This window comes from Mesoplodon mirus, assembly GCF_964341445.2.
Source record: "Mesoplodon mirus genome assembly, chromosome: 4".
In the NCBI taxonomy this organism is placed as follows: domain Eukaryota; kingdom Metazoa; phylum Chordata; class Mammalia; order Artiodactyla; family Ziphiidae; genus Mesoplodon; species Mesoplodon mirus.
The window spans coordinates 166697146-166723925 of NC_138979.1; the positions used below are offsets into that span (position 1 = coordinate 166697146).

The window sequence follows — 26780 nt, forward strand, 5'->3', positions numbered from 1 at the left end:
ACGTACACAATAATCCACTATTCAAAATAGTGGATTATTCTATTTTTATCCAAACCCTCTTCCCCTGGGCTCTGTGATACCACACTCCCAGCTGTCCTCCAACCATGCTGGTCAGTCTTTCTCATTCTCCTTTGCTGGTGTCTTCTCCTTCCCCACTTCTAAATGTTGGGGTTCCATATGGCCCAGTCCTGTGTCCTCTTCTCACTCCACATTCTCCCCCATGTGATCTTATCCAACAAGTCTCAAACTTACACATCTAGTCCAGGCCTCACTTTTTAAGTATTGGGCCATTAACTTATTGGTCTACTTGACATCTCCTCAGTTGTGTTACATCTCTCTCACTACTTAAATACCCCAAACTGAAATCTACCTCTCCTCCTGAAATCTGTAACTCCTCTGATATTTGCTGAGCCTGTATATGGCACCTCCATTCACCTTACTGCAAATCCCAGACACCTGAAGGGATCACTATACCTTCTTTCCTCATCACCCACTTCTAATCCTTCACCATGTCCTGACCATTCTACTATGCTAATATATAAAAAATTCATCCTCTTCCTCTCCGCTGCCACCACCCTTGTCCAAGCCACCATCATCTCTTGCTTGGACTACAATAACTTCATGGTCTAACTGGTTTTTCCAGTTTTGGCTTCCTCTATTTCATTTCTGCACAACAGCCAGAATGATTTTTCTCTTAGGATAAATCCAGAGTCTTCAACATAAACTTCCAGGCCCAGGACTTCAGCCAGCCCTGCCCACCTCTGCCTCCTCATCTTGCTCCATTCCTGCACACCTGTGTTCTTTAGTTCATTGAACAGTCCAAGACCTTCTCCACCTTAGGGCCTTCACATCCTTTTGCCTCTGTCCAGAAAGTTCTTTCTCTCTCTCTTTACCTGGTTAACATTACCGATTATTTTTTCAGCCTAAATATTACTTACACATACCCTTGATCCCACCTAAATTAATCCTTCACTTGAATCTATGACTGAACCCTTTATTTTTGCTTTATAGAACTTATTAAAATTTGTGAGAACAATGCAAATGTGTGAAGATAATAATAAATGTTTCCACAAGGCAGTGTATTTTATGTGCCAATCACTCACACCATCAAACCAAAACCAAAAAACGGGGAACAATTAGATATATTCTAAACATGCACTTTTAAAATCATGAATTGAAGTAGAAGGCCAGTCTGAATTAATGAAAATTACAATTGATAGAACATTTAGTATTATGTGTGAACATACACAGATGCATATATGTTTAGCTGTCCTTAATGAAGAATTTACCATGTCCCAAGCACTATGCTGAAGGCTCAACACACATATTTACTCACTTAATCTTTGCAACAATCCTCTGAAGTAGCTACTATTTTTTACAGAAAAAAATGGTGTTCAATAACTATATATATTTATATATAAAGTGTATTTTATGTAAACATCACATAACTGGACCTTGCTTTTCTGTCTAATAATCCCTACCCTTTTTTTTAGTCCATTACATTTATTGTAATTATTGATATGATTTAAACCTGTCATTTTCCAATTTGTTTTCAATTTTTCTTCTCTGTTCTTTGTTCTTTATTCCTCCTTTGTTTTCTCTTGGATTAATCAGGTTGTTTTTGTTTTCTAGTATTCTGTTCTATCTCCCCTATTAGCTGTTTAGCCCTTTGTAATATTTTCTTGTGGTTATTCAAGGGATTATAATATGCATCCTTCACTTACCACAGTCTACCAAGAACCATTATACCAATCCCCATATCATGTAAGAAATTTTTGAAATTATAATTGCATTTACTCTCTCCCATTTTTGTTCTGTTTTGTCATATATTTTATTTCTATATATGTTATAAATCCCACCACATTGTTATTTTTTAAAAGAGTTAATTAACCTTTAAAGAATTTGAGTAAAGAAAAACTAGTCTTTTATATATATATTCCCATATTTAATATTTCCAGTGTTAATTCCTGCCTGTAGATCCAATCATTCCCTTTAGCCTGAAGAACTTCTTTTAGCATGTTAGTGTGGTTCTGTTGGCAACAAATTTTCTCAGCTTTCATTTATCTGAAGATAACTTTATTTTACCTTAATATTTAAAAATTAGTTTTGCTGGGTATAGAATTCTAGCAAGGCAGTTTTTTGTTTCGGCCCTTTGAAGGTATCTTTCCATGTCTTCTGGCCTCCATTGTTCACTCATATTCTCATCATTGTTCTCCTGTGGGTAACATGTCCGTTTATCTCTGGCTGCTTTTCAGGCTTTCTCTCTATCTTTGGTATTCAAAAGTATGTACCTAGGTGATATTTTCTTTGTCTTTAACCTGCTTGGGGTTTGCTGAAATTCCTGGATCTATGGATTTCTGGTTTTGTTCAAATTTTGAAACTTTTGCCCAATATTTCAACAGACTATGGTGGAAGTGACATCATGCATTTTCAGGCCCAGTCTTTAAGAGAACTGGCAGCTTTTAATTTAGACTCTTGGAGGCTTGAACCACTATGTAAGAAGTCCAGCTACACTGATGGGAAGACCATATGGGGAGGCCCTGAGATTACATGGAGATGGAGAAGCAGCCAACTGAACCTAGCCTTCTAACAACCTGCATCAGAGCCAGGCATAGAAGCACAACCATCCTGGACCCTTCAGATTGATCCAGACACCAGCTATATACCAACCAATGATCCTAGGGGATGCCACATGGGGCAGAAAAATTGCCCAGTTTAGCACTGCCTGAAATCCTAATCCACAAAATTGTGAGCTATAATAAAATGGTCATTACTTTAGCCATTTAGTTTGGGATAATTTGTTATGCAGCAATAGATGGCCAGAAGAGGTGGGACACTGAGAATTTGTAATAGAAAACTACAAGAATGGCAGGTTTCTTTGCAAATTATTGAGGGTCCTAAGTGGTTACAAATCAGTTCTCCTCAGTTCTAAATTTCAGCTAGGATACTGATTGGACCCAAACGTGTACATATGATAAAGATTTATAACTGTAAATTGATGAAACACTAGCCACATCCATCTTCTATTTCATTTCCTTTATAAAGAAGCCAATAGCATATAGTAGACGGTTGCTGTTGTTACTCCTATTAATAGTAGCTACCAATTACTGGATGCCTTTTATGGGCACGCACTCTGCTAAAAGTGCTTCACATATACTGTCCCACTTAATCATACTAAGCCTCAGTTTCCACTATGTAAAATAAAGGTGGTAATAAGTATCTCACAGGGCTCTTACCCAAGTTTACTCAGCTAAGAAATTTCAGAGTCAGAATTTGAAACCAAGAGTGTCTGCCTCCAGAACCAAAGCAAACTCAAAATATCTCTTTAATTAAAAGAAGAAATAATTAAATAAAGTGCTGCCCTCAGAAATATGTTTTTACTGTTTTGTGGATTTTTGGGGTTTTCTTTTTGTTTTGTGGATTTTTTTAAAAATCACGAGTAAATAAAAATTCTACAACTGGGTAGGTAAAACGTGTGATTTACAGCAGATAGTGAGATAAGACTTAATTTTGCTGATTCACTGAATTGAATCAAGTGGATTTATTGGAGGTTTTGAGGGCACCAGTCTTAGTCCTGATCATTAAATAATCATGAAAGTAGCTGTATACAGCCTCCAGGCATATATACACTACCATGTGTAAAACAGATAGCTAGTGGGAACCTCCTTATAATGCAGGGAGCTCAGCTCGGTGCTCTGTGGTGACCTAGATAGGTGGGATGGTGGGTGGAGGGGTGAGGGAGGTCCAAGAGGGAGGGGATATATGTATACATATAGCTGATTCACTCTGTTGTACAGTAGAAACTAACACAACACAGTAAAGCAACTATATCCTGATAAAGAAAAAAATAAATTGAAAAAAAGAAAAATCATTTTTATAATGTTCTATTTCTAGTGGAAAATCTGCTGATAAACTTACATTTTCCTCAATCCACTTCAAAACTCTGAACATTTATAAACTCTCTTTGAATTAGCATCTATTTTTAAAATTCCTTAATAAATTAAAAATGCATCAAAATCATGAATATCACCTTCCATTATAGATTATTTTCCCCCAGTTATGTAATGGAATGTTAGTGGTAAAATACTTTATCGATAATTATCATAGTAGAATAATTAAGATCTCTCTCACTGAAAAGCCTTGATACACAGTAGCAGAGACAATAAAACTCAGAAAAGTCTGATGGGAGGAATAAGTTGTTAACTTTGGAGTATACAGTGTAAAACCTCTCCCCTGACTTATGAATCTTCAGTAAATTCTACATTGCTCACTTTCTGATGCGAGTGGATTCCTTATTATCAGCAGGCAAGCATGATGGAACAGAAGAACGATGGGACAGTCCCTATCTGGGTTACATTTTAGAAAAATGTGACTACAACAAGTATTTTATAATCCTGTAATCTGGTGTTGAAGAAGTCCCCCCAAACTAAAATTGATCCATTAATAAGCATTTTAGAATAAAGTTGTTCAATAATTTTGAGTCATTAAACTTACTCTTATCTTAAATTTAAAAAAAGAAAATGTAGGAAATAACTTATTCTGTGAACTTATAGACTATTTCTGAAAAGTGAGTGTTAGTCCAAAAATCAGGACTTTAGAAGCTAAGGATCAAATATATACAAGAGCTTTGACAGCCTTGTGCTTTTTAACCCAGTAATTCCATTTCAGTACATTTTTCCCTAAGAAAATAAACATAGGTATGAGAAAAAGGTTCACATAAAAAGCCATTTGTCTCAGAATTAATTTATAATAGCAAAAATTTGGAAACTACTCAAATGATTAGGTAGAAGAATGGTTTAGTATGAAATATTGAGCAACCATTACACATCTTTTGTCATAGACTAATCTCAGAGGAACTGCTTTTGACACAATACTGTTAACAACAACAACAACCAGATGTATCTATGGAGAGAAAAAAACTAATTTTCTTTGGATCATGGAATGATGGGAGATTTCACGTCTTTTTGATGTGAAAGTGTTTACAAGTTTTACAATGTGTATACATATATATATATATATAATCTTTATAGTCAGATGAAATAAGCTTTTTAAAAATTAAAGAGTCCTTCAATATGCATTAATTTTGAAATTAATACTTGATGTTAAAATACATGGGTGATTTATTATGTGATAAAAGCCTATCACAAAATGTTACTTCAACATTAATTTACTTAATTCTTAGTCCCAGTTTTCACATCGGTATAGTACATCATTTAAAGTATTTAAAGTAACAAAATTCTGGCTTTGCCAACATATTCACATCTTGTTTTTTTTCTTCATGTTTTTTGTTTGTTTGTTTGTTTATTTTTTTCGGTACGCGGACCTCTCACTGTTGTGGCCTCTCCCGTTGCGGAGCACAGGCTCCGGATGCGCAGGCTCAGCGGCCATGGCTCACGGGCCCAGCCGCTTTGCGGCACATGGGATCTTCCCGGACTGGGGCATGAACCCGTGTCCCCTGCATCGGCAGGCGGACTCTCAACCACTGCGCCACCAGGGAAGCCCTTCACATCTTGTTTTTAAAGTAGTTAAATAATTAGTTGCTACTTCCCAACACCTCCTGGAGCATGTAGTAAAGTTGCACATGATAGATGTCCACTAATTATGTGTTTAACTTTAACGAATCTCTCCACACACCACTCACTAGAGTAAGCAGATCTAGTCAAAGTCAAAGTGGCCTGCCTCCCATTTTTTTGAACCATTGCCACTTAAAAGCAGACTAGAAAAAAAAAACCTGAAAATCAAGTTGAAATAAGAGTTGCAAAGGATCTGGGACTGGCTGAGAGCTAGGTTTTTGGTTAATAGTCTTGCTCAGTTTCTTGTTTTAAACAACACAGTCTTATGCATTATTGCATTTGTATTTCTTAAGAGTCCAGCTATGCTGACTGGGGCAGCTTCTCTTCTCTTCAGTTACTTTAATCCAGTCTCCAAGCCCGGTGGGAGTCTGAAGCTTTCCTATCGCCCTTGGCCCCATCTAACTTTGCAGGTGAAATGCCAACTCGACTTTATTATCGCCCTCAAATCTTTCCCAGTTTGGTGTGCTTTTCATTCATGGACTGGAGGTGTTTAGGGTATAGGCAAATATCTCTAAGGCTGAGGATCACAGTCAAATGCCAGGACTAATGCCTATAGAATAATTGAGGTGGGATGGGGGACAGGACAATGGAAGAAAATCAGTAGTTGGAAAGTTCCTTCACAAGAGGGTTTAAGCCTTCATTTCCCCCTTTTTGGCTGCTCCCTCCCCAACCTGAGAACTCCCTTCTCTCACCTTGCTGATTTCCCTGTTCTTTCAGTTTAGACTGGGTGCTAAGTACCTGCCGCAATGCCAGTTGTTTTAAACAAACCAATTTCTCTATTTTGGGCTCTTATTGAGAATGAACAAATATTTCTCAGAAGAAGAAAAAAATCCAGAATCTAGATGTATGATTAAATGAACCTAATGTATGATAAATTATTAATCTGCTGTCTTGTGAAAACACTGCACACTGGACATCATTGTTAGACATTTCATCTAAATGTCCATTTTATTTGAAATCCAATGAAGGAAAATTAAGCAATAATGAGTATTTATATTTAAGCTCTGGTCGATGATCTCCTTTAAACATCATTTAAAAAAAAAAAAAGCTGTATTTGGAGTTAGAATTCCTAGTTTAAGGCCCAGAGTTGCCTCTAACTGTGTAACAGGAGATCAGTCACTTAACCTTTCTAAGCGTCTGCATTGTTTTGTCTGCAAAATAAGGATGATGTTACCTGCTTCTCTAAAATCAGTTCTTCTATTCCCTCACTGGTAGAACTGTCTGAGTAATAAATATACCCAATCCCTTTTTGCCTTATAATTTTCCAATGCTGGGTTTTTTTCTATTCAATAAGCTTCAAGATCCTCAAGTATTTCCCTGACACAGCTAAATCGCCCCACTCCGTGGAAGAGCATACTTGAAGATTTAAGCAGACTATTTGGCACTGCATATTAAAATTTTTTATATAGGTTATATATTGCTTTTTTTAATTTGTTTTTTTTTTGCATGGCTTTTATTATATTTTTTCCTCATTTGAACAAGATAAAATAAAAAGTGAAATTCACACATTCTTAGCCTCCAAACCTTTCTCCTGGAGATGACCACTATTAACAGTGTGCTCTGTATTTTAAGAATTTATTGATGCTTATTTTATGAGTTTGGGTAGGCTAATTACTGTAAGAAATAGACAAAAATAAAAATGTGTAAACCCTAAGGTAACAAGTTTACTTTTTCTTTATGAGACAGTACTGGGTAGATGAGCAGGTGGGCAGGGTAGCCTTCCTCCATGCAGTCACTCAGGGACCCAGGCTGCTGATCCAGACGCACTGACATCTTCAGCTCTTGTTCAAGCTCACCCTGCAGGACATCTCTATTCCAACCCACTGTGCTGCAATTGCATATAGGTTTTCTTTCTCTCGGTGTCCCCAGCTTCCTGGCAGCATATCTGGCCTCCTGCACACTTGAGCCATAATTGCTTTACTCAAAATTGTGTGATTCAAATTCACCCTCCCAGGCATTCTTGGAACTCATTCCAGCTTGGACTCCTATTTCCTCCTTCTTATCAGAGGTTTCTGGTACTTACCTCTACACCTCCGTTGCTTTTTTTTGCAACAGCTATACCAGCTGCATTCAATTCTGACATCGGTCTCCATTTAGCTAAACTACTAGCAGTCCATGCCCCACTCCCCTTCTTTGTTTCAGCAGAGATTTTATTTTTCTAGATTTATTGAGATATAATTGACATATAACACTGTGTAAGTTTAAGGTATACAATGTGTTGATTTAGTATACTCATATACTGCAAAATGATTTCCACCATTGCATGAGCTAACACCTCTGTCCCGTTACATAATTACCATTTCTTTTTTGTGGTGAGAACATTTAAGATCTCTTGTAGCAACTTTCAGTGATATAATACAGTATTATTAGCTATAATCACCATGCTGTACATTAGATTCTCAGAATTGCTAATCTTATAACTGGAAGCTTGTACACTTTAACCAGTCCCCTGCCCACACTCCCACCCCAGTCCCTGGTAACCACCACTCTACTCTGTTTCTCTGAGTTTGGCACTTTTAGATTCCACGTGTAAATGATTTCATACAGTATTTATCTTTCAGCAGAGATATTTTAGAAGTCATTTGTGAACAAGTGTTAGCCACTTACCTCAGAAGGTGGCTTCTTTTGCCTGGTGTTTTCTTGTGGTATCTCTTGTCCATCTTTCCCCTTTTTTTCACTCATACATTTTCCCTGAAAAATCTATCTCCTCTTTTGTGTCTCCCTCTCTCTTCCTGTAGCCTCTCTCACCCCTTTCTTCTCTTACAGCCGCCATGTTGTTTGCCAGCCTTATTTCATCAGCTGTAACCAACAGCTGTGTTTCATTTCCCTTTCATTCTCTATCCCTAAAGTTGATTCAGCCAGGCTACACTCTTTTATTGTGACATTCTCTTGGGCTGCTCACTCAAGTTCACTTGTTCAACAATAGTCACTCAAGGAGCAATTTTCCAGACTGCAAACCACACTCAGTTGTCAAACTCTTCTAACTAGTTTATGTTTGATTGACAGACAGTTGAACCGTCCTCTCCAAATGGAAAGCTCTGGCAAGGAGTTTACTGCTTACCACACAGAGCATCTCAACTCAACAGAGTCTGATAGTCTTAGAGGGGCAAGGTGGGCTTGCTATGAGAGTGCGCAGTGGGGTAGCCAATGGTCCTAGTTTACCCAGGATAGAGGAAGTTTCAGGGATGCAGGGCTTTTAGTTTCAAGACAGAGCAAAATTTAAACCATCTAGTTTAAAGTGAGTCTTTCTATGCAGGGTCTTGGTTGGATAAAGATCATGATATGATAGTTTAGGATTAGTGAACACAACAAGGCAAAGATTTTGAGGTGAGGGTTTCTAAGAGTTTTGGGATATAAACTGGTGAAGTATTGACGGGTCTTTCAAGAAGTTCCCAAAATGAATAATAAAGTTATTTTCCTGGGCAAAAGTTATGCTAATGAAGACAAGGGACCAGGAAGGTTATGCTAATAATAGACAGTAAGCTGAGGTGGGGGAAGTGGGAGATGGTTTCTGTTCTCAGAGTTAATGCCACTCTCTCTTTTCCAAGGTCTGTTTCATATCCACTGTCCTTTGTCAAATGCAAAACCTAGTGGGGTTTTTTGTTCGTTTGGTTTGGTTAAATTTTTGCAAACATTGCATTACCTCCAACCCCAAGTCTCCAATGTCTGCTCCAGCTTTCATTCCACTCAGGAGAATAAGAATAATAAAACTATCACCCATAGAGCCTTCACCATAAGCTAAGACACATGTCAAACCCCTTATAGACATTATTTGACCCTCATAAGAGTCTTATGAAAGAGGCACTATTATTGTCCCTATTTTACAGATGAGGAAACTATGGCTCAAAGAGGTCAAAGAACTTGTCCAAGGTCATGTAGCCAGAAGTGGCAGGGCCAAGATTTGATCTCAGGTCCATCCAACTATTTGGTAATAAAAAGGAGCAAATTACTGATATATGCTACACGTGGATGAACCTCACAAACACTGTTAAACGAAAGAAGCCAGACGCACAAGACTACATATTTATGATTCCATTTATATAAACTGTCCACATAAGGCAAATTTAGAGGTAGAAAGGAGATCAGTTGTTCCTAGGCAAGAGGCAGGGGGTGGGAATTAATTGCAAATGTGCATATGATTATTTTTGTCATTGATAGAAATGTTCTAAACCTGGATTGTGATGATGATTGATTTTACAATTCTGTAAGTTTACTGAACATCATCTAATTGTATCTAATCACAACGCATGAAGTTAATGGAAATTCTCATTCAGTAAAACTCTTTAAAAAATCCCAGAGGCCAGATTCTAAGTCTTCTAGTTGTTACCAGCAACCACTAGGTGCAGGTTACTTTAGGAATCAAGCCTTAGGTGCCATTCAGAAGGGGATAGACTATAAGTCTTACTAAGTTTTCCTACCCTCTTCACACAAGCCTAGGGGGGGCCTTTAAACTCTTTTAACCAATCTACACATGTTGAATACATTTAATTCTACCAATGAGAGCTTATTTCTAAACAGGCACTAATTTCATTAATGCTAACTGTGCATTTTGATTAGCATGTATATAAACCTAAGTAGATAAGTTATAGACATATATGATATTATCACATGTGCTCAAGAGCTTTCAATTACTGATATAGAAAAATAAACCCAAGTGAACTCTTAATACTCACTACCTCAACTGCCTCTGAAAGAGCAATTGACAGAGGAGCCTCGCTGACCTTATTCCCTTGCTGTAATCCATTATATAATCCACTCAGACCCCCCACTCCAGGGCCAGGTTACTTGCTGTTGTTAATAAAGATATCTGCCCTCAACAAACCATTGGAGAGATTTTTCTTTTCTATTCAAATCTAAAAGGAAAAAAGGCTCTGAGACTGTAGATAAGAGAAAGGTCACCCCAAAATTTAAATGTATTGAAACTAAGCCAGTGATGAGAGCTAAACAGCCATTGTGTCCCTGAAAGGAGCCAAAAAGTAGCTTGTTGTGGATGGGACTGGCTCCTGGGAGAAGAAGTCCCTGGGGCACCATGTAAATGTGTATTCGTCTCAGGAACATTTGTTAAACCTGATTTATGTTGTTTTATCTTTCATAAGAACAGAAAGGGATATATTACAGTGAATATGTTTCTTGTACTTTTACAGAGAGATTCGGAATACCAGAAGCTTAACTTACATAGACCACGGTGCCCTGAAAGAGCTCCCCCTTCTAAAGTTCCTGTAAGTATTAACTCCTGTCCCTTCCTACCTTTTTTTTTTTAAGATAATTATAATGTAGGAATATCCCTAGGATGATGTGGGCCATTTTAGTGGTGTGTGGCCTGGAGCAAATCACATCCTGTGACTTACTCCCCACCTTTTCCCATGAGGCAAGGTAACAGGTGAAATGATCCACATTTTAAAAACCTATTCAAAAGTCAACACATAATGCTGGGACCAGAGACCTGCCCCAAGAGACATGAGGTAGAAAATGCCACCATGTATATATGGTCTTTAAATGAATATAACAAAACAAAATAAAAACCTCGGAAAGCCCACTGGTCAATTTTGTTAGGAAATGGGTATCACAATATTAGAGTGACTGTTAACACAAAAACAAACAGAAAACAAAAAAGGGTAAAACCTAATCTCTTAGAGCTAGGGGGACAAAAATGGAAGGGACAGCACTTACTGCTTTGCTTTGGTGACACCTTGTGAGCTAACTGTAACCTCAATGAGAGCAAGGACCACAACATTTTTGTTCTTTGTTGTATCTTTACTGCTTAGCGCCTACTGTCTAGGTACTCAAGGAAGTGTGTTCAGTGGATGTGTGTGTATGGCCTCAGGTCTTCTGGCTACCTTCCCTTCTTCCCTTCTTTCTTGCTCACGTGCGTTGTAAAAAATTAGAACACAAAAACATTATGAAGAAAAAAAAGCCAACCTTAATCCCAATACTCAGAAATAATCACTACTAACATATTAGTTCATTTCCATCTAGGGATTTTAAGTAAAAGTATATATCCAAATGTATTTTATGAAATTAGTCTTTAAGGATGAATAGAGTTTATCCAGGAAAAGGAGGGGGAGGGGTAGAAGAGAAATACAAGTGGATGGGATAGCATGATAAAGATACAAAGGTGTAGACCCACATGCCTTTTTTGGGGAATGAAAAATAGTTCAGTATTGAAGAGGTAGGGGTGGGAGATGCCAGGAGAACAGAAGAGGATATGGATGCAAAATGTGGCTGAAAGGGTATCTGGGGAGTAATAAAAACTTATAGCACAAGGCAATTGCTCCTGTGTGGACTTTGAGTTTCAATCCATCAGTAACTCTTTGATATGGTGGTCCCCTACTATGTGCAGGGCTCAGTGGGGAACATGTAGGATAAAAAAACATTGTCCTTGCCTTCAAGAAGCTTACAATCTAGTTAGAGAAGATATTATATATGGGATTGAAAAGTTCCTCCCCTAGGAGAACAATGGTAAGTGACAAATAAGAGGTACATATATTATCTGGGGGTGCAGGTAATTAGAGGAGACGTCCAGAAGGAGATGGACTTGTTCGGGGTTTTGAAGAATAGACAGGTCTTGGTCCAAATCCCTAATATGGCACTTCCAGCCCTTTTTGATATGGTCCCCACTTAACTCTGGGTCTCACCACCCCACTCTTCCACATGAACAGCTGTTGTAATTGAACTAGTTTTTTTACTGTTCTTCAAATATACCTCATGGAATCTTACATCTCTCCTTTGTTATTTAGAATGTCCCATTTGCTTTTTTGAAACCTCAGGCTCTGCTTCCTCTTCAAATCATATGTCTTCCCCTCTAGAAGGAGTCAGGTCAGAATTTGCCTTAGATGGTACAGCAATGGGATTAGAATTTTCTCTACTGGAAGACTTTCTTTAAAGATTTACTGGTAGTTACAAGTTCTCACCACGTCATACTGAAGCTCTCAAAAAAATCACTAAATCCACTACCTATGTTCTAGTAGCTGCAAGAAATATTAAACCAACTAAGTCTGAGAGGCATCCAGAGTTTGAGAGTTTTTGTATTCATGCTGTCAATGCACGTTTTAATCTTGACATTTTGCCCTGATGACACAGCTTTGGAGAGTGAAGATATTGTCTTTGACTGATTTCCTCCCTTATCTGGACATATTTTTATGGTACTGCTGCCATGGTATTCTCAAGTGACTGCCATGGGAATGCCATTCTTGGTAAAATAATGAACACAATATAATGTAGAGTTTGAAAGAAGAAGCCTGGCTTTGAATTGGGTAATTATATTGTCTTCCTGTCCCATCCTCTCCTTATTCTACCCTCCCTTCCCCCCAACACATGCATAACGTCTTCCAATTAAAACAAGGGAATCACACACACACACACACACACACACACATGAAAAGAAACCTGAATTCCTATTTCTAGGAATCCCACTTGGTTCAAACAATCCCCAGATTCTTCTAAACAGAAAAGATGTATTGACACTGGTGGACTGGGTTAGATTCTTGTACCTTCAGGGAGCATCATTTCATCCAAGGATTAGAACTTGCCATGGTCTCTCAGATAATTAATGGAGGACTTAGGATATGATCCTAGTCTGACTTCAGAGCACATAGTTTTAGCTATTACATTATTCTACTTCTTATGTGTTGATTTTCTTACCTTATTTCTCTTCTTTTGTTCTTCTTTTTCATGTACTTTAGTGGCATTTTCAACACTGGACTTAGAGTATTCCCAGACCTGACCAAAGTTTATTCCACTGATGTATTCTTCATACTGTAAGTGTGCACATATGCAATATTTGGCCATATTTTACTTGCCATTGACAAGAACTAGGCTGCAGCCAGAGGGGTTGGTTGAAACCAACTGAAGCAGTTGTTTCAAGGAGGAAGCAGTGATCAGCTGTGACAAATGCACTGATGGATGAAGTAAGGCAAGGACTGAGAAATGGCCATTGGGTTTAGTAATACGGGGCATCAGTGATTCTGAAGAGAATGCTTCCAGTGGGGTTCTGGGGGTGGAGAAGTCTGGTTGGAGTGGGCTCAAGAAAGAACCAGAAGGGGGAATTAGAGAGAGTGAGCATAACAAAATCTTTAGGGAAGTTTTACTACAAAAAAGAAGCAGAAAATGCCTCAGTAGTTGGAGCATATTGAATATGGAGAGAAGGGTTTTTTGTTTTTTTTTTGTTTTTAATGGAAGAAACTATGGCAGATTTGTTTGCTGCTGGGATTGTTTGAATAGAAGGAATTTGATGATAATGATGATACTTTATTTTCCACATAGTTTTTCATAGCTTTTCACTCTCCCATGTGTTATCATATTTGCTCCTCTCAACCACCTTACGAGACATAAAAGGAAGTTACAGTTTTTCCACTAAACAAATGAGGAAACAGAAATAGAAAACCTAAGGGATTTTGTCTGAGGAGAGTCCCAAGGAGCAGTTGTGAGTGGTGCTCAAACTACTTCCTGTGACTTCTGATTGGGGCCATGGTGCTCTTTTCCAAAACCTATGACACAGTTAAGTATCTTACTAGTTGTTTAGAAGTGAAAGGATATATGCAGAGAGAATTACAGACTGAGTTTGAACTATCGAATCAGCAAAATGTAGAATGATAGGATCCAAACTCTTGGGATTTTGTTAGAAAAAATACCCACGCTTCTTTGCTGCAGAAGAGCTCAGTTCAAAATACAGGCCGTCTTCCAGCAACTAGACTGGCATAGAAATGTCCTCTAGGAGTATATGTCTTGCAAGTGGAGGGCACTTCAGTAATACTCATGAAATGAAATCAATTGATCCCATTCTAGCAACCCTTTTTAGGGGTTCCACACGCTGAGAAAACGAGTTGCTCTGGACAAAGTATTTGTCAGAGATTCATGAGAAATCTCTGAGACCCACCTGCTCCCCTTGCACGTGAGGATTGTCAGGAACCTCAGCCCACACCCAAAGCTCACTTGTTCACTGCACATGTGGGGCTTTGAGTGTATGTCCACCTAGGACAGCTCTCACCACCTCACCGGACCTCTGAGCCACCAACAGCTAAGAAGGGTCAATGACACCTAAAAAGAAATAAGATAAAACTGAGTTGTAGGGCTTCCCTGGTGGCGTAGTGGTTGAGAGTCCGCCTGCCAATGTAGGGGACACGGGTTCATTCCCCAGTCCCAGAGGATCCCACATGCCGCGGAGCACCTGGGCCCGTGAGCCATGGCCGCTGAGCCTGCGCGTCCGCAGCCTGTGCTCCGCAATGGGAGAGGCCACAACAGTGAGAGGCTCGCGTACCGCTAAAAAACAAAAACAAACAAACAAAAAAAACCTGAATTGTGTCAGGTTATTTATTTAAGGGCATATGTGCAGCAAAAGCCCAGCTCCAGAAGGAAAGCATTTTTTTTTTAAATTTATTTTTGGCTGCATTGGGTCTTTGTTGCTGCACACGGGCTCTCTAGTTGCGGCGAGCAGGGGATACTCTTCATTGTGGTGTGCGGGCTTCTCATTGCGGTGGCTTCTCTTGTTGAGGAGCACAGGATCGAGGCATGTGGGCTTCAGTAGTTGTGGCTCATGGGCTCTAGAGCGCAGGCTCAACAGTTGTGGCACACGGGCTTAGTTGCTCTGCGGCATATGGGATCTTCCCGGACCAGGGCTCGAACCCGTGTCCCCTGCAACGGCAGGCGGATTCTTAGCCACTGAGCCACCAGGGAAGCCCAGAAAGCATTTTTTTCACCAGGTGTTTTTGTTCCTCTCCTGCAGTGAAATTACAGACAACCCCTACATGACTTCGATCCCTGCGAATGCTTTTCAGGGCCTGTGCAATGAAACCTTGACACTGTGAGTATTGCCAGTTCCACTCCTGCCAACAATGAAATATTTATTTGGGCCACTGTACTATTTCCACAGGCCATCCAAGAACCGTACTACCATAGAGTATGTGCTCTATGGTCTACCGAGGGTTTCACATAGTTAAATAAGAGTAGTGACTCATGGTGTGGTGCTCTATAGGTGACGAAGTGGTTTAGGTAACGAGACTATTCCCTTACAGAAGTGGTCAGCGCACTTTATCTGTAAAGGACCATTCAGATTTTACAGACCACATGGCCTTTGTGGCAACTGTTCAACTCTGCTATTTCAGGGCAAAAGCAGCCATCCACAATATATAAACTAATGAGCATAGCTATGTTCCAAAAAAATTTTATTTACAAAAACAGCCAGCGGGCCAGATTTGGCCTGCAGGCCTTATAATAGTCTGGGTTCTAGTATCCCCATTGAATAGAGGAAGAACCTGGGGTTAAAGCAAATTTAAGTGACTTTCCCAAGGTCACTGAGCTAGAAAATGGTGATGCTCAGGGCTTTTCATACTCTGTACTCATACTTCAACTGTGTTGTCACAAACTATTATTAAGCTCCTATGAAGGGATATTGAATAGAAAACATAGTTCTGCTCTACATCATCATTTTTCCAGAGTTTGAATGGATTCTGCTCTTTAGTTGTTCAAAAGAAATGCTAGATCAGGGAAATTCACAAAATGTTCTAATGAAGGAGATCTAATAGAGGTACAAAAGATAAGTTAATTCTCCAAGCCGGTAAAAATTCCCCTCTCTCATCAAATTAGCTACAAAGTACAGTTGGGACTATGTCCAAAGGATCCCATCTCTCTAGTTTCAGTACCACTGCCCAGGTTCAGGCCTGGTGGGGGTTTTGCCCAGATTGTCACCCAGCTCCGTTTCTCCAGTCACACTACAGTCCAAGGGTTCTTCATCGTATGCAAACCTGATTGAATTATGTCCCAGCAAAATTAATCCAAGCCTCCACACGACTCTTTGAAGAGGCAGTTTCCAAGCATTCCAAGTCAAGCAGTCTTGACCCTGTGAAGCTATCTCAACCTCTGGGACTCTATCCACAGTGGAGCATTTCAATTCATCCTTCTCGAAAAATGGGGAGAGCTCTCTTGATAAGACAAGAGACTCCTCAGCCACCATTTCACTTGACAGCACAGCAAAGACTGGGGTTTAGCCTGCTCAGTCCCCAAACCTCAAGGCCATTTACCTCTTCTGTAAACCCTTCCATTGTGCCCACTCATTGTATATAAACACCAGTCTCAATTTCTTTGCAGAATGTTTCCTCCACCTTTTGACATCTTTTTCTAAGGACCCATATCCCAAGCAGCCCTCTCAAGTGAAAGCTGCTGTTTGTCTCACACCAAGCATGGGGCCCAGTAGGCATTTGATAAACCTCTGAATGAGGGAACCTTAACTTTCCTGAAATCTAGAGGTGGGGATGGCATAGCTTGTCCATTATCTTTTCAGATGATTATTTCTACATACCTGCAAAAGCCCTGGCTTCTTTAAAGCTCATGCTCAAAAAACTATAAACGTGAAAGCATATGTGTCCAACAGCAAACTTTGTACCCATATTCCTGGTAGGATAGAGTTTCAATCAAAGTTTGCAACCCTTTGTGCTTTCTTTCTTTACTATGTTTTTCTTTCTTCATTATTTTCCCTTTTTGAGACCTACTTGTTCAATAAGAGTTTTATTTAATCTTTGAAATGTAATTCCAACAAAGAACATTTTTATTGTCCAGGCCTCTCAGCAAAGTTTGGGAAAATAGAAATGCCAGATGTACAATTCTCACGTCTTCATTAATGAACTCTAGTTCAGAAAAAATTAACTTACCTATAGAGCTTTCTCAGCCTCTGTGCTTAGCGTCCCTGTGCATTGCAGTCCTCCCCCAGGACACCTTAGTAGGAGGAATTAAACTCATTGTGTAATTATTTTAAACAAAACAAAAAACAGGGCTTCCCTGGTGGCGCAGTGGTTGAGAGTCCACCTGCTGATGCAGGGGACACGGGTTCATGCCCCGGTCAGGGAAGATCCCACATGCCGCGGAGCAGCTGGGCCCGTGAGCCATGGCCGCTGGGCCTGCGCGTCCGGAGCCTGTGCTCCACAACAGGAGAGGCCACAACAGTGAGAGGCCTGCGTACTGCAAAAAAAACCCCAAAAAACAAAACACAAACAAGGATTGCCTCTTAGTTCTTCACAACTACATAAGATAAATCCAAGTTTGCAAGGTATTCATTTTAACATGGTCGTCTCATAAGTGTCCACACCTTACTTGTTAAATGTATAGCTGTTTTATCCTCCCAGTAACCGTTTGATTAGGTATTATTTTATCATATTTTTACAGACAAGGAAAACTGTGGATAATTGAGGTTGAGAAGTTCTCAGGGTCACCCACTATGAAGTGACAGAGCCAGGTCTGATTCCAAGTTTGGAGTCTCCTGTGTGCTTCTTACTGTGTTACCAGAGTTCACAGGAGGCACTGCAGTAGTTTTCAGAGTTCCCCTACAGTCGCCACTCACTGTGCCTGATTATGGACATGGCAGCCTTCTCTTATCTCATGCTAGTAGCCCCCAGGAACACCCATGCACCCCTGTGTAGACCAGAGTTCCCATGGCTGGAGCTCCTTTTCCAGCAGAAAGGATGTGTCCTTTTGGTGGGTGGGAAGAATTGCTTTTGAGTTCAGAAATCCTGATTCCCGACAGCTGTGCATCAGTGCGGCTTTGGCAAATCACCTCCATATCTCAATAACCTGACTAGGAAATAGAAGAGATAATGCTTCAGTGCAGCCCCTGGAATCACTGTATGAATTAATTAGTTGCAGAAACATAGCAACAAGTTAAAACATTAAAACTTCCCCAAAAGGCCATGGTCTATCTATTTTCTTAGATTTGTTTTTGAAGTTCAATTTGATTCAGTCCAAAACCATTTAATTAAGCATTTAATGTATGATACACCCTGAGGATTAAAAATATGACTATAAATGTGAAACAACATTTTAAAGAGAAAAATATAAAACCTATGCATTCAGATGAATAATATCTTTTAAAGTACTCATCTTGAGAAACTGCACTTATTCCTCCATTATTGACATTGGGTTAACTATTTCCTGAAACCCCAGTTTTTTGAGTATATGTAGATCATTTTTTAAAAAATCCTTAATGATTGCAAATCTTTCCTCATTAAAGTGAATCTGCTTCTGGGAAACAGCTTAAAGCTCTAGGAGCTAAGACTGGAGAATGGGGATTCAAACTGGAAAACACTATTCCATGTCCCAAATAAGACGTACTGTAAAGTTTTCTTGTATGGCCTAAGAACCTTCATGCACATCTCTGGCACTGAAGAAATGAAGCGCAACCCTCAGAGAAGGGCCAGCACTACCTCTTATAGGTCACTGATTTCTCCTCTCTCTGTTGATTATAGGAAACTATACAACAATGGCTTTACTTCAATCCAAGGACATGCTTTCAATGGGACAAAGCTGGATGCTGTGTAAGTCAAGGGTTGCCATGGAAACCACTATCCTGCCCTACACTCCCTCCCCCAAGAAGGACCATTCAGTGGGTCAGAATTCTGCTACAGATAGGTTCCACCAGAGCATTCCTCAACCCCAGAGTTAGCATGACCAAGACTTGGGGATAATGTTAAGGAACTTGACAAGAGCCAGCTTTAGTGGACACACATTAACTCCAATTCTAAATCCCAAAGCTTTTATCCTTAATAAAATGGAGAATGATGGTGTCACCTTCTATTATCTTGTAGGAGTGTGTGTGTGTGTGTGTGTGTAAATGTTCATCTACCATGTACATGAAGTAAAGGGGTATCTTTAATGAAAGTCCAAAGCTATTCAGAAGGTAAGGCTTTTCTTTTCATTTTATCTGACATATTTTCAGGAAAGGTGTCAGTTTATATTTGATTCAGTTAGAAATAGCTGAAAAGCCATATCCAGATTTTGCCTTCTCTGCAAATAAATAATGCCTAGAACAGGATACTGGCAAAAAGATAGTGATTAACATGGGTCTCTGTCTCTGTAGTACTTTTCTATCAGATCTCTGTGGTCCCCAGTGTCCATGCCAGAGCATACTTTTTGTCTAAGAGCTGCTAGACTGGTTCAGCCATACTGGTGTGTGATTTAACCTAATAGCTAATAAATGACAAAGAGCTTTAGTAGAGTCTGCTTTCCACAGTATGGTGAACTAGATAATTTGTTTCTACTAGGAAAGAACTAGATGATATATTTTGAAAAAAATATGTTTTATGTCATATCCCCAAGAGAGGAAAATAAAACAACTAACAAACCAGTAGCTGAAACCAAAATGGTGGGTGCTTACAGAGGGTGCATTTCCCTTGGGGGGAGCTGCCAACATCAGTGGTGCCAGGAGACTAGACTCCAGTCAGTGAGAAGGTGAAGAAGTGATGTAAACCTGAGACTGCTGGATTAAACCAGGGAACCTGGATGAGAGCTGGAGTGGGACCACACTAGTAGAACCTCTGGACTCCTGGCAGAAATAAATGCAAACCACTGCAGAGGAAAGAACCCCAGTGCAGGCCCAGATTTTTAAAATCAATCAAATAGGTGCTTACGGTCAAAAATCACACATAGGAAAGGAAGAAACTACCATACGTAAGAGTCAGGTGAAGCAACAAACGATAGATTCTTGTGTTAATTTGTTTTATGACAGTTTATTGATTATTTTTAAACAATTATATTTTTTCCATTCCAGAAGTTCTATTTGCTTCTTTTAAAGCTTGCCTGCTCATTTTTGTAATTCCATCTTTTTTTTCCCCCTTTAAACATTTCATACATAGTTGTTTTATAGTCTGGAAACGATCATTGCAAAATCTTAAGGCCTGTGGTTCTAGATCTGTTGTGCTCTACGGTGCTTCTCAAACTTCATTGAGCATATAAACAATCTGGGGGGTCTTGTTAAAATGCAGAATCTGATTAAGTAGATCTGGGGTGAGCCCCAGGATTCTGCATTTCTAACAAGCTCCCAGGTGACACTGATACTGCTGGTCCATTGACCAACTTGAGCAGGGTGAGTTAAATTACCTGCACAACATAGGTGAGTAAGTTCAAAGTCATTATACCTTGGCGTGGCTTCCTAAGTTCTGTTTGAAGTGGGGTCTCACTCTTTACCAGGCTTTTGGGTTTCTTAGTAGTCTTTGTTAAGTGAAGATCAGAGTACCTATATCTAGATTGCCTAGTTGTAGGCTCATTTGGGTTGATATTAGTCATTTGTTTAAATACATAATCATAGGGGAAGTCTGAAAAGACTCAACAGAGTAACATGAATACTTATACATCAAATTTATTTACAGTATTGGAGAGACCCTACTTCCATCTTAACTTTATCATTCAAATCTCACACAATCCTACATTTAATTTTCTTTCCTTTTTTTAGTGTGCAGGATGTTTACTGAGGAGTGCTCCTGAAATCTACAGATATGGAAGGGAGGGTATAAGAGCAAAGCAAGATGGGGTAGCAGGAAAAGTTGGCTGACCTGACAGAGAACTCTGGAGCTAAATATGGCCTAGAGTTTTCCTGTTTCGCTAAAATGGCCAGACAGCTATACTCCCATCTTCTTTGGTCATTAGATTTAAGCTACCCTAACATAGGTGTCCTTAGGTGAGACCATTCTCTGCAGCTGAGGCAATCCCAGGGACTGATAGCTAAAGCTTTTCTCCTGACAGTAGGCCCAGCAGCTGGATAGACAATTCCTTCCTAGATGGAGGACCCAGGTGTATGCACTCCATGCCCATCACTGTCATAACTTGAACCTCTTGGATTCAACTTATTTATTTATTATTTATTTATTTATTTATTTATTAACGTTTTCATTGGAGTATAATTGCTTTAAATGGTGTGTTAGCTTCTGCCTTATAACAAAGCGAATCACTCATACATACATATATATCCCCATATCTCCTCCCTCTTGCATCTCCCTCCCTCCCACCCTCCCTATCCCACCCCTGAAGCTGATCACAAAGCACTGAGCTGATCTCCCTGTGCTATGTGGCTGCTTCCCACCAGCCACCAACTTCACACCTGCTAGTGTACATATGTTCATATATACATTACCACTTTCACTTTGTCCCAGCTTACACTTCCCCCTCCCCGTGTCCTCAAGTCCATTCTCTAGGAGGTCTGCGTCTTTATTCCCGTCTTGCCTCTAGGTTCTTCATGACCTTTTTTTTTTTTTTACATTCCACATATATGTGTTAGCATGTGGTATTTGTTTTTCTCTTTCCAACTTACTTCACTCTGTATAACATACTCTAAGTCCATCCACCTCACGACAAATAACTCAATTTCATTTCTTTTTATGGCTGAATAATATTCCATTGTATATATGTGCCACATCTTCTTTATCCATTCATGTGTCGATGGACACTTAGGTTGCTTCCATCTCCTGGCTATTGTAAATAGAGCTGCAATGAACACTGTGGTACATGACTCTTTTTGAATTATGGTTTTCTCAGGGTATATGCCCAGTAGTGGGATTGCTGGGTCATATGGTAGATCTATTTTTGTTTTTTAAGGAACCTCCATACTGTTCTCCATAGCGGCTGTATCAATTTACATTCCCACCAGCAGTGTATGAGCGTTCCCTTTTCTCCACACCCTCTCTGGCATTTATTGTTTCTAGAGTTTTTGATGATGGCCATTCTGACTGGTGTGAAATGATATTGCATTGAAGTTTTGATTTCCATTTCTCTAAGGATTAATGATGTTGAGCATTCTTACATGTGTCTGTGGGCAATCTGTATATCTTCTTTGGAGAAATGTCCATTTAGGTCTTCTGCCCATTTTTGGATTAGGTTGTTTGTTTTTTGGATATTGAGCTGCATGAGCTGCTTGTAAATTTTGGAGATTAATCCTTTGTCAGTTGCTTCATTTGCAAATATTTTCTCCCATTCTGAGGGTTGTCTTTTGGTCTTGTTTATGGTTTCCTTTGCTGTTCAAAAGCTTTTAAGTTTCATTAGGTCCCATCTGTTTATTTTTGTTTTTATTTCCATTTCTCCAGGAGGTGGGTCAAAAAGGATCTTGCTGTGATTTATGTCATAGAATGTTCTGCCTCTGTTTTCCTCTAAGAGTTTGATAGTGTCTAGCCTTACATTTAGGTCTTTAATCCATTTTGAGTTTATTTTTGTGTATGGTATTAGGGAGTGTTCTAATTTCATTCTTTTACATGTAGCTGTCCACTTTTCCCAGCACCACTTAGTAAAGAGGCTGTCTTTTCTCCATTGTATATTCCTGCCTCCTTTATCAAAGATAAGGTGACCATATGTGCATGGATTTATCTCTGGGCTTTCTATCCTGTTCCATTGATCTATATTTCTGTTTTTGTGCCAGTACCATACTTCTTGATTACTGTAGCTTTGTAGTATAGTCTGAAGTCAGGGAGCCTGATTCCTCCAACTCCATTTTTCTTTCTCAAGATTGCTTTGGCTATTCGGGGTCTTTTGTGTTTCCATACAAATTGTGAACTTTTTTTGTTCTAGTTCTGTGAAGAATGCCATTGGTAGTTTGATAGGGATTGCACTGAATCTGTAGATTGCTTTGGGTAGTAAAGTCATTTTCACAATGTTGATTCTTCCAATCCAAAAACATGGTATATCTTTCCACTGTTTGTATCATCTTTAATTTCTTTCATCAGTGTCTTATAATTTTCTTCATAAAGGTCTCTTGTCTCCGTAGGTAGGTTTATTCCTAGGTATTTTATTCTTTTTGTTGCAGTGGTTAATAGGAGTGTTTTCTTAATTTCACTTTCAGATTTTTCATCATTAGTGTATAGGAATGCCAGAGACTTCTGTGTATTAATTTTGTATCTTGCTACTTTACCAAATTCGTTGATTAGCTCTAGTAGTTTTCTGGTAGCATCCTTAGGATTCTCTATGTATAGTATCATGTCATCTGCAAACAGTGACAGCTTTAGTTCTTCTTTTCCAATTTGGATTCCTTTTATTTCTTTTTCTTCTCTGATTGTTTGGCTAAAACTTCCAAAACTATGTTGAATAATAGTGGTGCGAGTGGGCAACCTTGTCTTGTTGCTGATCTTAGTGGAAATGGTTTCAGTTTTTCACCATTGAGGACGATGTTGGCAGTGGGTTTGTCATATATGGCCTTAATGATGATGAGGAAAGTTCCCTCTATGCCTACTTTCTGGAGAGTTTTAACATAAATGAGTGTTGAATTTTGTCAAAAGCTTTCTCTGCATCTGTTGAGATGATCATATGTTTTTTCTCCTTCAATTTGTTAATATGGTGTTCCACATTGATTGATTTGCGTATATTGAAGAATCCTTGCATTCCTGGGATAAACCCCACATGATCATGGTGTATAATACTCTTAATGTGCTGTTGGTTTCTGTTTGCTAGTATTTTATTGAGGACTTTTGCATCTATGTTCATCAGTGATATTGGCCTATAGTTTTCTTTCTTTGTGACATCTTTGTCTGGTTTTGGTATCAGGGTGATGGTGGTCTCGTAGATGAGTTTGGGGTTGTTCCTCCCTCTGCTATATTTTGGAAGAGTTTGAGAAGGATAGGTGTTAGCTCTTCTCTAAATGTTTGATAGAATTTGCCTGTGAAGCCATCTGGTCCTGGGCTTTTGTTTGTTGGAAGATTTTTAATCAGTTTCAATTTCAGTGCTTGTGATTGGTCTGTTCATATTTTCTATTTCTTCCTGGTTCAGTCTTGGAAGGTTGTGAATTTCTAAGAATTTGTCCATTTCTTCCAGGTTGTCCATTTTATTGTCATAAAGTTGCTTGTAGTAATCTCTCATGATCCTTTGTATTTCTGCAGTGTCAGTTGTTACTTCCTCTTTTTCATTTCTAATTCTATTGATTTGAGTCTTCTCCCTCTTTTTCTTGATGAGTCTGGCTAATGGTTTATCAATTTTGTTTATCTTCTCAAAGAACCAGCTTTTAGTTTTATTGATATTTGCTATCGTTTCCTTCATTTCTTTTTCATTTATTTCTGATCTGATCTTTATGATTTCTTTCCTTCTGCTAACTTTGTGGGTTTTTTGTTCTTCTTTCTCTAATTGCTTTAGGTGTAAGGTTAGGTTGTTTATTTGAGATGTTTCTTGTTTCTTAAGGTCGGATTGCATTGCTATAAACTTCCCTCTTATAACAGCTTTTGCTGCATCCCATAGCTTTTGGGTTGTCATGTTTTCATTGTCATCGGTTTCTAGGTATTTTTTGATTTCCTCTTTGATTTCTTCAGTGATCCTTTGTTTATTAAGTAGTGTATTGTTTAGTCACCATGTGTTTGTGTTTTTTACAGATTTTTTCCTGTAATTGATATCTAATCATAGCATTGTGGTCAGAAAAGATACTTGATACGATTTCAGTTTTCTTAAATTTACCAAGGCTTGACTTGTGACCCGGGATATGATCTGTCCTGGAGAATATTCCATGAGCACTTGAGAAGAGAGTGTATTTTGTTGTTTTTGGATGGAATGTCCTGTAAATATTCATTAAGTCCATCTTGTTTAATGTATCATTCAAAGCTTGTGTTTCCTTATTTATTTTCATTTTGGATGATCTGTCCATTGGTGAAAGTGAGGTGTTAAAGTCCCCTACTATGATTGTGTTACTGTCCATTTCCCCTCTTATGGCTGTTAGCATTTGCCTTATATATTGAGGTGCTCCTATGTTGGGTGCATAAATATTTACAATTGTTATATCTTCTTCTTGGATTGATCCCTTGATCATTATGTAGTGTCCTTCTCTGTCTCTTGTAATAGTCTTTGTTTTAAAGTCTATTTTGTCTGATATGAGAATTGCTACTCCAGCTTTCTTTTGATTTCCATTTGCATGGAATATCTTTTTCCATCCCCTCCCTTTCAGTCTGAATGTGTCTCTAGGTCTGAAGTGGGTATCTTGTAGACAGCACATATACGGGTCTTGTTTTTGTATCCATTCAGCCAGTCTATGTCTTTTGGCTGGAGCATTTAATCCATTTACATTTAAGGTATTTATCAATATGTATGTTCCTATTAGCATTTTCTTAACTGTTTTGCATTTGTTATTGTAGGTCATTTCCTTCTCTAGTGTTTCCTGCCTAGAAAAGTTCCATTAGCATTTGTTGTAAAGCTGGTTTGGTGGTTCTGAATTCTCTTAGCTTTTGCTTGTCTGTAAAGGTTTTAATTTCTCCATCAAATCTGAATGAGATCCTTGCTGGGTAGAGTAATCTTGTTTGTAGGATTTTCCTTTTCATCACTTTACATATGTCCTGCCACTCCCTCTGGCTTGCAGAGTTTCTGCTGAAAGATCAGCTGTTAACCTTATGGGGATTCCCTTGTTGTTATTTGTTGTTTTTCCCTTGCTGCTTTTAATATGTTTTCTTTGTATTTAATTTTTTTGTTTGTTTTTTTGTTTTTTTGTGGTATGCGGGCCTCTCACTGCTGTGGCCTCTCCTGTTGTGGAGCACAGGCTCCAGACATGTAGGCTTTTGGTCATGGCTCACAGGCCTAGCCGCGCCATGGCATGTGGGATCTTCCCGGACCGGGCACAAACCCATGTCCCCTGCATTGGCAGGCGGACTCTCAACCACTCCGCAACCAGGGAAGCCCTGTATTTAATTTTTGATAGTTTGATTAATATGTTTCTTGGCATCTTTCTCCTTGGATTTATCCTGTATGGGACTCTCGGTGCTTCCTGGACTTGATTAACTATTTCCTTACCCATATTAGGGAAGTTTTCAACTATAATCTCTTCAAATATTTTCTCAGTCCCTTTCTTTTTCTCTTCTTCTTCTAGAACCCCTATAATTCAAACATTGGTGTGTTTAGTATTGTCCCCAAAGTCTCTGAGACTGTCCTCAATTCTTTTCATTCTTTTTTCTTTATTCTGCTCTGCAGTAGTTATTTCTACTATTTTATCTTCCAGGTCACTTATCCATTCTTCTGCCACAGTTATTCTGCTATTGATCCCTTCTAGAGAATTTTTACTTTCATCTATTTTGTTGTTCATGATTGTTTGTTTGCTCTTTAGTTCTTCTATGTCCTTGTTAAACGTTTGTTGTATTTTCTCCATTCTATTTCCATGATTTTGGATCATCTTTATTTTCATTATTCTGAATTCCTTTTCGGGTAGACTATTTCCTCTTCATTTGTTAGGTCTGGTGGGTTTTTTTCTTGCTCCTTCATCTGCTGTGTGTTTCTTTGTCTTCTCATTTTGCTTAACTTACTGTGTTTGGGGTCTCCTTTTCGCAGGCTGCAAGTTCATAGTTCCCGCTGTTTTTGGTGTCTGCCCCCAGTGGCTAAGGTTGGTTCAGTGGGTTGTGTAGGCTTCCTGGTGGAGGGTACTAGTGCCTGTGTTCTGGTGGATGAGGCTAGATTTTGTATTTCTGGTGGGCAGGTCCATGTGTGGTGGTGTGTTTTGGGGTGTCT

The 26780-nt window shown here is 39.0% G+C and overlaps 1 protein-coding gene across 3 annotated transcripts in view; it reads left to right on the forward strand.

Moving 5' to 3' along the window:
• Positions 1–26780, forward strand: part of TSHR (thyroid stimulating hormone receptor) — a 163399-nt gene that overhangs the window by 98707 nt on the left and 37912 nt on the right. For all 3 annotated transcript variants that reach the window (XM_082619937.1, XM_082619938.1, XM_082619939.1), the window contains 4 exons: positions 10718–10792; positions 13256–13330; positions 15295–15372; positions 18803–18871. In XM_082619937.1, coding sequence (XP_082476063.1) covers positions 10718–10792; positions 13256–13330; positions 15295–15372; positions 18803–18871 — 297 coding nt within the window. The remainder of the gene's footprint in view (positions 1–10717; positions 10793–13255; positions 13331–15294; positions 15373–18802; positions 18872–26780) is intronic.